The sequence below is a fragment of the Onychomys torridus genome, chromosome 12 (genome assembly GCF_903995425.1).
Source record: "Onychomys torridus chromosome 12, mOncTor1.1, whole genome shotgun sequence".
NCBI lineage: Eukaryota > Metazoa > Chordata > Mammalia > Rodentia > Cricetidae > Onychomys > Onychomys torridus.
In genome coordinates this window covers 1,142,177-1,156,889 of record NC_050454.1, presented here as the reverse complement: position 1 = coordinate 1,156,889, position 14,713 = coordinate 1,142,177, and the positions used below count along the sequence as shown (strand labels likewise).

The 14,713-nt window shown below is 50.1% G+C and overlaps 2 protein-coding genes across 2 annotated transcripts in view; one reads left to right on the top strand and one right to left on the bottom strand.

Annotated features, from left to right (window-relative positions):
- Positions 1–2,574: 2,574 nt before the first annotated feature.
- Map6d1 (MAP6 domain containing 1) lies at positions 2,575–9,077 on the top strand. Its single transcript, XM_036203859.1, has 3 exons — positions 2,575–3,319; positions 7,977–8,094; positions 8,712–9,077. The coding sequence occupies exons 1-3, from the start codon at positions 2,940–2,942 to the stop codon at positions 8,787–8,789; spliced, it is 576 nt and encodes a 191-aa protein (XP_036059752.1). The 5' UTR covers positions 2,575–2,939; the 3' UTR covers positions 8,790–9,077.
- Positions 9,078–12,905: 3,828 nt separating this feature from the next.
- The window catches only part of Yeats2 (YEATS domain containing 2), a 93,335-nt gene continuing 91,527 nt past the window's right edge, over positions 12,906–14,713 (bottom strand). Inside the window, exon 34 of the mRNA XM_036204055.1 lies at positions 12,906–14,511. Within this exon, the coding sequence (XP_036059948.1) occupies positions 14,403–14,511 (109 nt within the window). The 3' untranslated portion in view covers positions 12,906–14,402. The remainder of the gene's footprint in view (positions 14,512–14,713) is intronic.

The following is a 14,713-nucleotide window of genomic DNA, read 5'->3' as shown; positions in this document are numbered from 1 at the left end:
ATCCTGGATTTCCCCGCCTTGTTTCTTACCCCTAGATCCCAGCCCTTCCTCTCCACTCCTTGTGCCAAGGCTCTAGTGTGGTCCCTAATCTCTCTGGTCCCAGACTATCTCTCCAGCTGGCACTGAAAATGTCATACTGCTCCACGTGACTGACAGAGTGCCAGAAACACAAGTCATCCCCCACTGTCACCTAGGAAAATTTAACTCCTCGTGTGTCTGTCAAGGCCAGCTCTGCTCTGGCCTCTGCTATCTCCACCCTTCCCCGACTCCTCCCCGGCCCAGCCTTCCTCCCTCGGACAGGTGAGCCTGGCCTTAACCCTCCCATTCATAGAATCTGGGCTAACGTTTCTCTCATCCAGCACGCTGAATCTTGAGGGCACTCAGCATCGGCCCTAGCATGAAGGAAGTTTGATGAATGAACAAGTAAAGGGGGCTATGGGGGTGTTTCAGGGATGCACAAAGTCCTGAGTTCCATCTCTGGCACTGAAAAACATAATTTAAAAGATATGAGTCTGTGTGTGTGTGTGTGTGTGTGTGTGTGTGTGTGTGTATGTTTTGACAGGATCTTATGTAGCCTAGGTGGGCCTTGAACTTGCTTTGGATCCCCATATCCACCTCTCACGTGCTGAGGTTATAGACACACACCACTAATTCCCAGCATTATCTTTTCTGTAAAACTATTTTAAAATTTCAATTTAAAATGTTTTCCGTGGCTGAAAAGATGGCTCTGTTGCTAAGAGCACTCGCCACCCTGGCAGAAGATCCTGATTTAGTTCCCATCATTCACATGGTAGCTCATAACCAGCTCTAAGTCCAGTCTGGGGGACCTGACTCCCTCTTCTGGCCTCTGCATGTGGTGTGCATACATACATGCACTCATACACATAAAATAAACACATCTTTCAGATGTGTTGCATCTGCTTGTTTACCTTGCCTTTGTATGTAGGTGCATGCACCATAATTCACCCAGAGGTCTCCGGACAATGTGGGGAGTCAGTACTACTTCCATCGTGTGGGTCCTCAGGACTGAACTCAGGATGCTGGGCTTGGTGGGAAATGTCTTTACCCACTGAGCCCTCTCTCTGGCCATGAACCAGTATTTTAACAGAAACGACCTAGAAGTTAGGTAATCCTGACAATACACCTTCTCCCTCCAGACTCTCACCCAGCTTGTAAACAATATTTTGTCTTCTGAAAAAAAGAAAGAAAGAAAGGAAGGAAGGAAGGAAGGAAGGAAGGAAGGAAGGAAGGAAGGAAGAGAAAGAGAAAGAGAAAGAGAAAGAGAAAGAGAAAGAGAAAGAGAAAGAGAAAGAGAAAGAGAGAAAAGAAAAAGGATTCTTCTTTTCCTGCTGGGAAAGTATTTTGGATGTATACAAAATGTTCGTCCAGAAAAATAATCTTATTTGGTTAAAGGATTGTTCCTTCCCTGCTATGAAACAGTATATTGTAAACAAACAAGCAACCCCCCCCCCCAAAAAAAAACCACCTCATGCTCAGCCTGACTCTGGTATGATGTGATTTCTTCCTTTTGACTTAAAAAAAAAACTCTACCTGCTGGGCGGTGGTGGTGGCGAACGCCTTTAGTCCCAGCACTCAGGAGGCAGAGCCAGGAGGATCTCTGTGAGTTCGAGGCCAGCCTGGTCTACAGAGTGAGTTCCAGGAAAGGCGCAAAGCTACACAGAGAAACCCTGTCTCAGAAAAAACAAAAAACAAAAAACCCTCTACTCTTGCCCTGAGCTGGTGGTGGTGCACGCTTTTAATCCCGGCAATTGGGGGGCAGAGGCAGGAGGATCTCTGTAGTTTGAAGCCAGCACGGTCTACAGAGCTAGTTCCAGGACAGCCAGGGCTGTTACACAGAGAAACCCTGTCTAAAAATAAACAAAACAAAACAAACAAAAACAAAAACCCTACCCTGCCCTATTTCCATACCAGGAGCCTTTCTGACTCCGGATCAGCCTGCTAACCAAAGGACTCACTAGACCCTTCATTAGCCGGGGAAGAGTGGTGGTCTGTAGCTTTCTCTTGTGGATTATTTCATTATTGCTAATCTTCATCTGCCAGGTTGACGAAGCCAGGGCCCAGCTCCCAGTTCACAAAGTTTGCTCTGGGTGAGAAGAGATACTTTTGGGGTCCCCGTGAATGCGCCTTTGGCAAAAGGCTTTCTGAGCTCCAGGCTTAACTTTTGTCAATATGGGCAGGCTTGGGCTGTTAAACTGTTCGTGGTATGCTACTTTCATCTTTAGGGAGATGCGGGGCAGTCCCCTGAGATGGATCCCTTCCAAGTTCAGCCAGGACTTCCATCTAACTAACACAGTTTGTATGGTTGAGTGCAGACCTGATACACTCAGAAAGCCTTTCCAGGACAGCGGGGTGTTGTCTCTGGGTTGAACTGATCTTCAGCTTGGAATATAGCGCTCAGTGTACAGCAGGGAAAGGGAGTTTGGGGATTTTAGAACCCAGACAGAGGCCGATTGAAAGCTAATGGCAGTTCTTAATGAAACTGGATTGGTTGTCATACACTGATTCAAGGGATGACTCAAACGTGTTTTTCAGGAAACACGGCCCCAAGTCTTCTCTGCATCACCCTTCTTGTCGTCCCCCACGCCACTTCCACCCTGGATGACCGCGGAGTCCCCCGGCACAGCTTAGCTCTGTTCCGCAGCCGCCCGTGTCCACAACCCCCAGCAGAGTCCTCTCTTGCTGCCACCTGCGCCCAGCTGCAGGCAGCGTGACAGCGAAGAACAGCCTCCCTCCGGCCTCGCCCTCCGGGAAACCCGCGTCTGATTTAGGAGATCACTTTCGGGGAACCTGGGGGTTCAACCACCCGAGGCCGCGGGAAGTTTAGGACTGCCCGGAGGCCGCGCTCGCCGGGCGCCCGGCTGCGCGGGGGCAGCGGCGGGCGGGCGGGCGCGCGCGGCGCGGGCGCGTGGCCGAGCGGCATGGCGTGGCCCTGCATCAGCCGGCTGTGCTGCCTGGCCCGGCGCTGGAACCAGCTGGACCGCTCGGACGTAGCGGTGCCGCTGACTCTGCACGGCTACTCGGAGCCCGGGAGCGAGGGGCCGGGCGCGGACTGCACCGCCTCGCGTGGGAGCCCGGCCGCCGCCGGCGCGCGGGAGCCCAGCCGCGCCGTGCCGCTCACCCAGTACCAGCGCGACTTCGGCGTGCGGACCGCGCGCGCGGGGACCCGGGATGCGGCGCCGGAGCGCGTGCCCGGGCCGGGCGGCCGCAGGGGCCAGTCTTCGGCGCCCCCCGCCCGGCAGGTCTACGTGCTGCCCGTCGGGGACGCGGACGCAGCTGCCGTAGCGACCACATCTTATAGGTGGGTATCTGGCTGCGGCAGGGGAACGCTTCGACCGGTGGTGGGAGGAAACGGAGTCCCAAAGCGGGGTAGGGGAGAGGACGGCAAGTAGCCTGGATGCCACAGGATCTGAAGAGTGGCAAAGGAGCCTCTTGGTCATTTCTTTGGTCTTCTGACACTGCCGGCGTGGCCTTGCCTTCACTGCTGCTCCCTACCCCGGGATCCAAAGTGAATGACACCTCAAAAGGAGTTCCTCCCCTCCCCCGGTTCCTCCTCATTCCCCCCAAGATTGCTGCCCTTTAACTTGGGTGGGGTGAGCCCAAAGGGCTGTGCACAAGGCAACCCCCCCAGTGCCCAGGCCAGTGCCCGCTCTGATCAAGATCCCACTGCACAAAGGTCCTTTGCTCCGTTAGCCGCTTGGCTTTGGACAACTAAGGACTTCCTGCACCCCCTTTCTATTCAGAAGAGTAATGCATGTTCATAGTGAGAAAATGAGAAAGAAAGGACAAAAATAACAGCTGCCTTCTTAACACCCTCACGCCACCCTCCAGACAGATGGGTCTTTTCTAATGGTTAATGTACAATGAATGCACACATCGGTACCATTCTTGCTGTCACGTTGTTTAAAATCTTTAATATAAATGACAGAGACGGACATACAAACACACACACACACACACACACACACACACACACACACACGGGGGGGGCGGGGAGAGAGAGAGAGAGAGAGAGAGAGAGAGAGAGAGAGAGAGAGAGAGAGAGAACGAACTCAAGCCAGAGGACTTTAGGATTCCAGGGATCCAACTCGGGTTCTCGGGTTCTCAGCTTGTGCCTGGTGTTCACCCTCTGAGCCATCTCTGGCACACACTACTTTTTTTTTTTTTTTTTTTTAAATCTGATGTGATGTTTGATCATTAATAGATAATTCTGAATGTTAATTCAGAATGCCTTTTCTTAGGCATACTGCTATATATCCCAATCATTTCTGTCTCGGTTGGGATTCCTGGTTTAGAACTATTTAAACCACTACCACTACCTTTGTTACAGGTGTTTACTTTTAGGGATTTTGTCCTTTGGATTCCTTGAAGGTAGGATGGAAACCTGGGACTAAAAGGTACATGGGGGATGGAGAGGTGTTTCGCCGATTAAGAGAGCACACTGCTCTTACAGAGGCTGGGGGTTCAGTTCCAGCACTCTGGCCAGGCATCTTACAATGGCCTGGAACTCCAGCTTCAAGGAGAGCTGACACCTCTAGCGTCTGGGGCATCCACACTCACTGCACATACCCACACACAGATGCACACACATGTACATAATTAAAAATAAAATTTAAAACAGATGGCACATGGGGCACACGTAGATGGCCACAGCCCCACTGTCCTAACAATGGGGATGCACTAGTTATGGAGCTGTCATAGGATGGGGTACGTCCGAGTACAGATCTCAACTGTATACATGCCAAAGAAGCAAAGCTCAGGACAGGTTCCCCCTAAAGGCCATGCTCTTCAAGGTAGTTAATGGGCGTTTGTGGTGCAGGGCAGGCCTTCTGCTCTCAAGCCCTCACTGGGGTCTTGGACAGAACTGAGTGCTGATGTTGGGAACCTGAATCCACAGCAGGAGAGGTCTCAGTGACACCTTGCAATGGCTTGAGATTCTAGGGGTCAAACAATTGATGGGGCTTACACAGAAAGAAAGGAGGCCATCCTTCACAACCAGAGAGCAGCTTGGGGATGCTGGTGCAAGCCCCTCTTCACGGGGAACATCCCAGGAAAGGCTGGTTAGGAGAGGTTGTCTAACCCACATGGAGCACGTGGCAGACCTGAATGTCCTTCAGGGTCCTCTAAGCGCTGGTGGTAGCAAGGTGCTAGCTGGTGTCTCCACTCAGCACACATGGCCCCACTCCCCGAGGCCTGTTATTGCTGTTCTTCTACAAATGAGGAATTGAGCTGGTGGTGCAAGACTGTGTGGCTCCGAACAGCACAGAAAGCAGTGGGACTTGGGCACCCATTTCGTCGTCCCCACAGGCTCATTCTTTAACATGCTTTAGACAGCTGGTCTTTGGCTACCTCCTTGGAGTCAGTTTCTCAAAGCCAGCCGTGGAAAGGCACTGACAGATGGGGGCTTGTCTTTCCAAGTGTTAACTCTCCCTTTGGAACCTTTTCCTTCCCTGGAGAGCTGGAATAGCAAGAGCCTGGTTGCCACTTCTCACTCCCTACAAAGCCCAGGAGCACTACTGATTTCCCCAGCACCAAATCATCTGGCTTCTGGGACCCCCAGAGGTGGTCCTCTCTCAGACCAGGCTGGAGTAATCCCATCCTGCCTTCCATCCTGTAAGATGTAATTCATCCAAAAAATTGCTGTAGGCATTCAGAAAACAGATCCAGGGACCCTAAAGATACCAGAGCATGGGGTTGGGGATTTAGCTCAGTGGTAGAGCGCTTTCCTGGCAAGCACAAGGCCCTGGGTTTGGTCCTCAGCTCCAGGAAAAAAAAAAAAAAAGATACCAGAGCATGTCTGTAGTCACTCCTGATCATAAGTGGCATGGACCCTCTAGGCCTCTGTCCCTCCCTGCTAACTGGTCCTGCTTCACTTGGCTTCTGGTCTCATTGGAAGGACTGATCTGCATTGTTTGTCCGGCCAGATGGGCAGAGGAGCTCTATATAGCCAGCCTGGAGCTCTCAGCCTGGCCAGCTCCTCCCAGAGACTTGTCCTGCTTCCATAGTTCCTTCTAGGTGGTCAGGTCCATGAAAGATGTGGTTAAAAAACAAAAAACAAAAAAACAAGAGGGCCCGTGTACACATACTTTTAATCCCAAGACTTGGGAGGCAGAGGCAAGTGGGTCTTTGTGAGTTCAAGGCCAGCTCTGGTCTGCATAGCAAGTTCCAGGCCAGCTAAGGCTACATATTGAGGCCTTGTTTTTTTTTTTTTTTTAAATGTGGCTGATGATTTTTCAAAAGGAGCATAGTGTGGTTTGTATTTTTTCTTAATCTTGGTGTAAGCCATAGTGCACCTCTCTCCTCTGTGAGTAGCTGGGCTCTGATGAGTCCATTCTGTCCCTGCTCCGTTCCATCACAAGCACTCTGTGGGAGCATTTCCTGTGACCACCCCAGGGACTGCTCTAGGTTCTCTTCCTGCTTTGAGTCCCGTTACCACCTCAGGGCAGCTGACTCTGGGATAGTTGGAGGCAGAAGGGCATCCTCGGGGGGAGGCCCTGCCTTCCCAGGAGGAAGAGAACAGCATATGATTAAGACAGCTGGTCTCTGGAACCCTGTTGCTTCAGACACAGAGATTATCTGACAGGCCCTGGCTCAGCTCTTCCTTACACCCAAGACTCGAGTGTTGGCCACAGCAGACACCAGCTCCCCTTGCCCATGCCATCTGCCTGCCCAGTGAGGCGAGCCTCTGATGCTGCCAAGACAAGACTCCTTTGTTGACATCAGGGCACGAGCTGGGCCAGCGCAGGGGGAGGGCCTAGCACAGGCAGGCACTGGCCCTGGCTGGGTGCACCCTATGCTTATGGTCAAGAGTGGGGTTGGGGTGGGGGTGGGGATGCCTTCCTGAGGTTACCATGGACAAGATTAAGAGGTCTGGCTGACTCCAGGAATAGAGGGATTGAGCCTTTTCAGTGAGAGGAATGGGGCTAGGTTAGCCTGTCCTTTCCCTCCAGGAAATGGCTCTTGGGAGCTCAGACTGCAGACCAGCTTGGAGGTTTTTTTTTTTTTTTTGTTGTTGTTGTTTTTTTTTTTTTTAGATTGTTACTGTAATTTTTATGAGATTTTGTTTTATTCGTAAAACAGTCATGTGTATTTGTGTCTGTGCACACGAGTGCAGGTGCCTGCCAGTCCAGAAGAGGGGCGACAGGTCCCCTGGAGCTCTAGTGCCTGGTGAGACTCCTGAGGTGTGTGCTGGGCACTCACCTACAATCCTTCGCCAGAGTAGTATGCACACAACTGCTAAGTCATCCCACAGCCCCATGATTTTCCTTCAATTTGTTTACATTTGTTGTGCGTACGTACATGCATGTGCACACATCACACACACACACGTGGAGGTCAGAAGACCTGTGGGAGTTGGTTCTTCACTTCCACCATGTGGGTCCTGGGAATTGAACTCAGGTTGTCAGGTATGGTTGAGCCTTCCCTTCCAAAATGTAAGCAGATGTATTTTGCTGTGCTGGGCACTAAGATAACATTTCTTCATGCCCTAAGTGGGCATGAAGGAGGTGACTGCCTTCACTGGCTCTGGGCCCCCTCCTAAGCGCCCTGGCATCCAGAAGGGCAGCCTCGAGTCTCAGGAGGGCTTTGGGTACTGGTGCTTGTCTGTCTCTAAGGCGTGTGTGTGTGTGTGTGTGTGTGTGTGTGTGTGTGCACCAAATGCTGCCTGATGTTCACCTGCATGAGAATTTCCCGCCACTGCTGTCCCCAGTCTATGTGGCTGTTGTTTCTTGGTGGAACATTTATAATGGTAGGGCTGGCTAGCTCAGAGCTACCTTACTGAGCTGGCCCATCTGCCCGGAGCACCTGGCACCTGGTGCTCTGGTCCTGCTTGTGCAGGAGAATAAAGGATCATTAGGGCCTGAAGCAGGACCAGCAGTGATCAGGGCTTGGTCTTTTAAGAAGCTGGGGCCCAAGGAATGGTGGTCCCTGTGCCAGGTTTTGATTGCATTCTGTTGCAGGCAGGAATTCCAAGCGTGGACTGGAGTGAAGCCCTCAAGATCCACAAAAACAAGATCTGCCGGAGTCATCACAACTCACAGCTCGGGATGGGACCCCAGCCCTGGGGCCAGCTTCCAGGTCAGCCTGAGGGTGGTGCCTCTGGGGCAGGGAAGATAGACACCTGTTCTCCGAGACAGATTCTGGTGGCAGGCAATGGCATGATGGTTAAGGACAGCGGTGCCCAACCAATGGTACCCAACAACAGAAAAGCTACTAAGCCGCTGGCTAGGTGGCTTCTCTGGCACTGCCTTCTCTGGTGAGCAGTGTCTGTCTGCCTCCCAAGCCCCAGCATGTCCCCCTGACTACTAATAGGGCTAGTGACTTTCCAGGGTGGGAGTGTAGCTCAGTGGTAGACTGCATGCCCAGCATACACAAAGCCCTCAGTTCCAGCCTCAGCACAGCCCTGCTCCCTGCAAAAATACTAAAACCTAAGTGACCTAGGCATAGCTCTGTGGTACAACAAAGGCATGCCACGTGTGAGGTTTGGAGTTCCTTCCCAGGTCTGCAGGGCTAGTTAGCATCTTTACCCCAACTAAAGGGCAAAGGGAGCTCATGTTTCCTACGTGACCCACCCACCACAGTAGTGACATCACTCACTTGGCTAACTTCCACTGCCAAGGACTTCTTTTCTCAGAATGAGGGGTTGGGGCGGGTGGCAGAAAGAACCCACTGATGTGGCTACACTTCTTTTTTAGGTTCCAGAGGTGAGGAAATTCACACCCAATCCCTCAGCCATCTTTCAGACATCAGCTCCCCGAACTCTCAATGTGTGACCAGTGGAGACCAGTGGAGACCAGTGGAGACTGTGGCTGCTGGGAAAGCTGATGGACATCTCCAGACCTCCCCGGAGGGGGCCTGGCTTGGTCCTTGGCTGACTGGGGCAGCATGGCTGCCGGCCCTGGCAGTGGCGTGGAGTGGAGGCAGGCAGGTAGACCATCATCAGCTGCACTCAGCCTCTTCCACCCTCCTCCTCAAACGGGGGAAGGAGACTTGAACTTTTAAATTGCCATTTGGCACCCTTCAATTTTTAAATCCGAGGATAAATTCAGCTGTGACATCAACTGCTCCAGCCTGAGAAATCTCTCAAGTCCTTGATAGACTAGCTACCCACTTTGGATGGTTTCCCAAGATGCATGTTAATTCTATTTGACAACCTATTGTAGGCCCAGGCAGTTTTCTCATCTTCCTGCAGTGGCCCACATGCTTACATTAAGAAATCTTACCCAGGCATGGGGGCCCACACCTTTAATCCCAGTGGGGGCAGAGGCAGGCAGATCTCTGTGATCTTGAGGCCAGCCTGGTCTAGAGTGAGTTCCATGACAGCCAGAGCTACACAGAGAAAACCTGTCTCAACACAAACACACACACACACACACACAAACAACAACTACTACTGCTTAGGTTGTCAGAAATGATGCCTTTAATGCCAGCACTTTAGAGACAGAGGCAGGAGGATCTTTATGTCTATGAGTTCAGTGCCAACCTGGTCTACACAGCAAGTTCCAGGACAACCAGGGCTACATAGAGGGACCCTGTTTCAAAACAATAACAAAACCATAAGTTTAAATATATATGTATGTATGTATGTGTGTGTGTGTGTGTGTGTGTATATATATATTTATATATATATACACACACACACATATATATATGTATATATACACACACATATATACAAACCACCTGCACATGACTCTTATGGCGGTGCTATTTATCCAAGTAGAAATCTCATATATCATATATATATGGAATACACACACCACACACACACACACACACACACACACACACACACACACACACACACACACACACCCCGTGGTGATATCTATCCAGGGAGGAGATCATCCAAGTTTTCAATTTCAAATGTAATTTCTTTATAGCCAAGATGATCATGTTTCCGGGAGAGAATTCCCAGGATGAGTGGAATGTTGACGGCATGAATGACATTCACCCCATGTTTCTAGAGGCCGAGCCCTGTCCTAATTGGTTGTCTCCCCTTAGCACAAGGACCAGAAAGAACTACCACACACACCTGTGAGGAGCTGGGAGTATGTCTGGAGAGCACCCCCTACAGGGACCTTTAGCTCCAGCCTGCTGGCTCCCCAACTCACTACCCTGCTGTGGGGACAACTCATTCGTCTTTAGAAAACTTGTTCTCATGGGTTGCAGCCAGTATGGCTGTGTAGAGCAAGCCCATTCCCCTTTGCACAACCACCTCTCAAACACTAAAAAGGACTACGTCTAAGAGGCTTGGCAGTGTCTGGTAAGAACTGTAAGGGTCTCCTTCAAAGCCAAGGCGGGGAGGCAGCTTAGGCCTCCCACACAGCATCCCCTCAGAGGTGCTGGAAATGCTGTTGAGTCATTCTGAAGGGAAAATTAGAACCCTGTGCATACACCAAGGGTCCTGTTACTCTAGATTTGCCAGTTTGCATGCTTAGTGTTCCTAAGAGGGAAGAGACTGCCTGCTGGGCACCTAAATGTAGGCAGTGAGCAGATTAACAATTTACTAAAATGCAAAAATGTGCTGGGCAACTTAAGTTATAAACTCAAGTACCTTCCCATTCATCTGGTCTCTCAATACTGACTTTAATAGAGCATGATGATGTGAATATCCCTGACACTTACAAACTGCGCACCCTTCTCGCCGAGGGCTCCAGTGGGGAAAGGCACCGTCTGTACCACACGGCTGCTACTGCACTTGCGGGGACAATGGCAGCTTCCATTTCTGAAAGTGAGGCTGCTGTCGCCTACACCTTGCTGGCTTGCTGGGAACATCCAATGCTCAGCACAGTAGTCAGCCAAGCACGACTCCTCAATTGTCCTTTCCAGCTTAACTCTCTTCCAGGCACCTCTGGGCCCCGCTGCGGCCACCAGCAGGCCCCAACCAAGAGCCTCTGGCTGCGTGCTGCCAATGACCACACTGCTTGCCCGGCAACCCCCCACAACCCCGTGCATTCATTCTGTGTAGAGATGCATGGCCCTGCTGCATTGGCCAGCATAAAGCACACCCGCCCCTTTCTGGCACTGTAGCACAGCAGTGGCCATGGAGTGAAGCTGACCTCTGCTAGGTCACAGGCTGTTTGGAACCTCAGCAATGTGGCCCACAGCTCTTCCCACCAGCCCTCTGCTCTTCAGAAGTCCCTCCTCATTCCAGATCCGAGGAAGACCACAAAGCTCCGGAAGCAACCCAAGAAGCAAGCAAGACCAGAATCAGCCGTGTTCTCTCAGTCCTGAGTCCACCTCACAGACACGATGTGCACAAAGACCAGAGGAAGGCACTGGAGGACCAGCAGGGCTCATCTCTGAGGAGTGTGTGTGTTCCAGTATGTATGTTCCTTTATGTGTGGCTATGTTTGTACATTCCTGTGTATGCAGGTTCATAAGTGTGTGTTCCTGTTTGTGCAGGTTAGTGTGTGCTCCAGTATGTTTGGGTACATGTGTACTCCTGTATATGCGGGTAAATGTGTGTGTTCCTGTTATGTGCAGGTACATGTGTGTGTTCCTATATGTGCGGGTACTTATGTGTGTGTGTGCTCCTGTATATGCGGGTACATGTGTGTGCTCCTGTATGTGCAGGTACATGTGTGTGTTCCTGTATGTGCGGGTACTTATGTGTGTGTGCTCCTGTATATGCGGGTACATGTGCATGCTCCTGTATGTGCAGGTACATGTGTGTGTTCCTGTATGTGCAGGTACATGTGTGTGTTCCTATATGTGCGGGTACTTATGTGTGTGTGCTCCTGTATATGTGGGTACATGTGCGTGCTCCTGTATGTGCAGGTACATGTGTACAGGACAGAAGACAACCCAAAGTGTTTTCCAGGTATCTTTCTCTTTCCTCATTGGTCTGAAGGTCACCAAATAGGCTAGGCCAGCTCCATAGCAGGCCTCATGGGACCTGCCTCTCTGCCTGTCCAGTGCTCGGACCATAAGTGTGCACCACCATGCCTGCCTTGTTTATGTGGGTTCTGGTGACTGAACTCAGGTACTGCACAGGCCACCAACTGAGCCATCTCTCCAGCCCTAATTTTTAAAAATACTTTATCATACCTGCTTAAAATTCCTATAAAATTTAGTAATTTTTATATTCTGTAAGTTTTTAAAAATAAAGCAGTTTAATCTGTTAATCTGAGCAAAGAGTGTTCAATATTAATTACCCCATAACCACAGTGACTGGTTTGGGAACTGCCTCAGTCTGCTGCGTGTACATTATGAGGCCGACTCACCCGAAACCCCTGAAGGTCCTTGCACAGCTGAAGGAAGGTCTCACCTCTCCATGCCATAGGGGACAGGACTCCAGAACTTCAAGCTTCTGCTGGCTGGGGTATGCCACCCACCTGAGGCCCAGGCACGGGCTGTCAGCACCCATCCAAGGCTCAGCTTTCTGACTGTGAAGCTGCTTCCCAGCAAGCTAGTTCTGTGGCCTGTATCCCCCACGCATCCTTGCAGAAATCCCTTCAAAAAAGTCACAGGTTTCAGAACCTCTAGTTCTGTACGTCTCCACCTTTTGGTAATTTTTTAGAAACCCACGATAGCAGAGGAGAATGAAAGGACCGTGTCCAGGAATGGATTTTACAACCCAGCACAGGCCAACCTTACCTCACCAGATAAACCAGTTATTAGACTCAATTTCTGTGTTGTTTTTTTTTTTAAATAGAAATTGAACCCTAAATTGCTTGTATGAAATAATTATGTCCATGGTCACCAAATGAAGTGTCTTTTGTTCTGTATGTGACCTGAATGTAACTATGATCCTTTTACATCACACAGTTGCAGATCCTTTTTTGATGGAAGGAGAGATAGTAATTTAAACTCACAAAGACCCAGACCATGGCTGCATCCCAATGAGCCCATCTAAGTATGGCTCTTCCAGTTCAGAAAACCCATCACAAATACTAAAAGTTTTATTGTAGACAAAATGATACACAATTATGTTACACATTATGATAGAAAAACACCTGAAACATTAACATACATGGAAACTCTAATCATTTGATATTTCTTTAGCAAAAAGCAATTTCTTTAGGTTTTCATCACAACAAATGAATCTGTTCTCATTTGGATATTCTACTTTGAAGGTCTCCGTCCACTTCTGAACAAATCTGTGTGTGGGCCTATCAATCTGCTGTGTGGCCTACAGACCGAATTCTTAAGCCTTATATACCAACTGTACCGTAAGCCATGCTCGCCCTATCCCTGCTGGAAGGAACCCTTCTGTACCTGCAGCCCACTCTGTTTCCTGGCTCACACACCCACCTATGGGACCTGGGAGAACAGGCTTTTTGTTGCTTAGTAAGTTTGACTTTGACTCAGACCTTTCAAGTTTGCTTTGAGCAGAGTGTGAGGTGGTTTCCAACTGAAAGTAAAGTCTTTCATTTGCCCACAACGGTTAGGAGGACTGGAGAGTCCCCAGTGTCTGCACACTCTGTGCTGGTGCTACCAACCGCCTATCTGCCCCTTCAGGGAGAGGCTCTGCTCCCGAGTACTGGCACACCAGGTTAGAGCAGTTCTCGTAAGTAAGGCACTCACAGGTGTTTCAACCCTTTTCATCTCGGCAAAACTCTTTGGCAGAGGAGGACAGGACCTCAGGTCCACTGAGGACACCCAGGAAGGTTTGCCCTGGGGCTGCCTCCCCAGCCCCTGGACAAGAGGAGCTTCGGCAGCCCACTTGGCTATGAGGACCCAGTGCTCAGACCACTACAGGCCAAGGGCCGGACTCTGTGGATCATGCTTACACTAACAGTGATAGTTTCCTGGGTTACATGGGCACAGGCTTGATGCCTTCTGATCTCTGCTGGGAACCTCAATGCTTTCACATTGGCTGTCATAGAAGCATGGGCTTTGGGGTTCCATGAAAAAGTCTCAGTCTATAGTCTCCTTGGTGTCTAGTTTTCCACATGGCATATTACCCCTTCTGTAGCTGATTCACAGTACAGCCCTTCCATACTGAGGCAAGGTAGGAAAATGTACTTGCTTGCTCTGTTCTTCTTTAGAGTAGCCCAGGCCAGTGTGTCAGATTTATCTCCGCCTTCTGGAAAGTGGGCCCCAGGTGGACCCAAGCCCACTCTAAAGAGGGAGTGTATGTGCCCTTGTCACACACTAAGACACCTCCAGAGCCTGTACAGAGTAAAGAAATGCAAGCTGACAAAATTGTGACCATTCAGCTTCCCTCTAGAATCGGGAAACAACTCAGTCTTAAAAGGGCTGCACCTGGGACTCAATGCCCTTGTGCTAACACGCAGTTAGAAAGAAGGAATGGTATGGTAGCCAGGGCATTCTAACACACAGAGGAACCACCTTTCTCCAAACACAAGGGTCACCACAGTTTGCATACTTCAGACATAGCTTCCCATCCTGCTTTCTGGGGACCATCTTCACTGTCTTCACTGATCCTCGTTCAGTCTCCCCATGTGTTTGTTCGTGAGGAAATCCAGAAAAGGAATGTTGCAAATGGCCTGGTGAATATTACTGACTGTGATTTCTTTGGGAACCCTAGTCCAAAAAAAAAAAAAAAAAAAAAAAAAAACCCCAAAGTATAATTAGGTATAATCTGTCAAATGCATTCAGCAATAATTTAGTCAGTTAATTCACTAAAGGGGCCATTCTCTTAGAGAAGGCGGCGACGGCAAAGGCTATATATAAGCAATGGCTCAGGACCATTCTCTCTCCTGCTTTTTATGAATTCTTCTCCTTT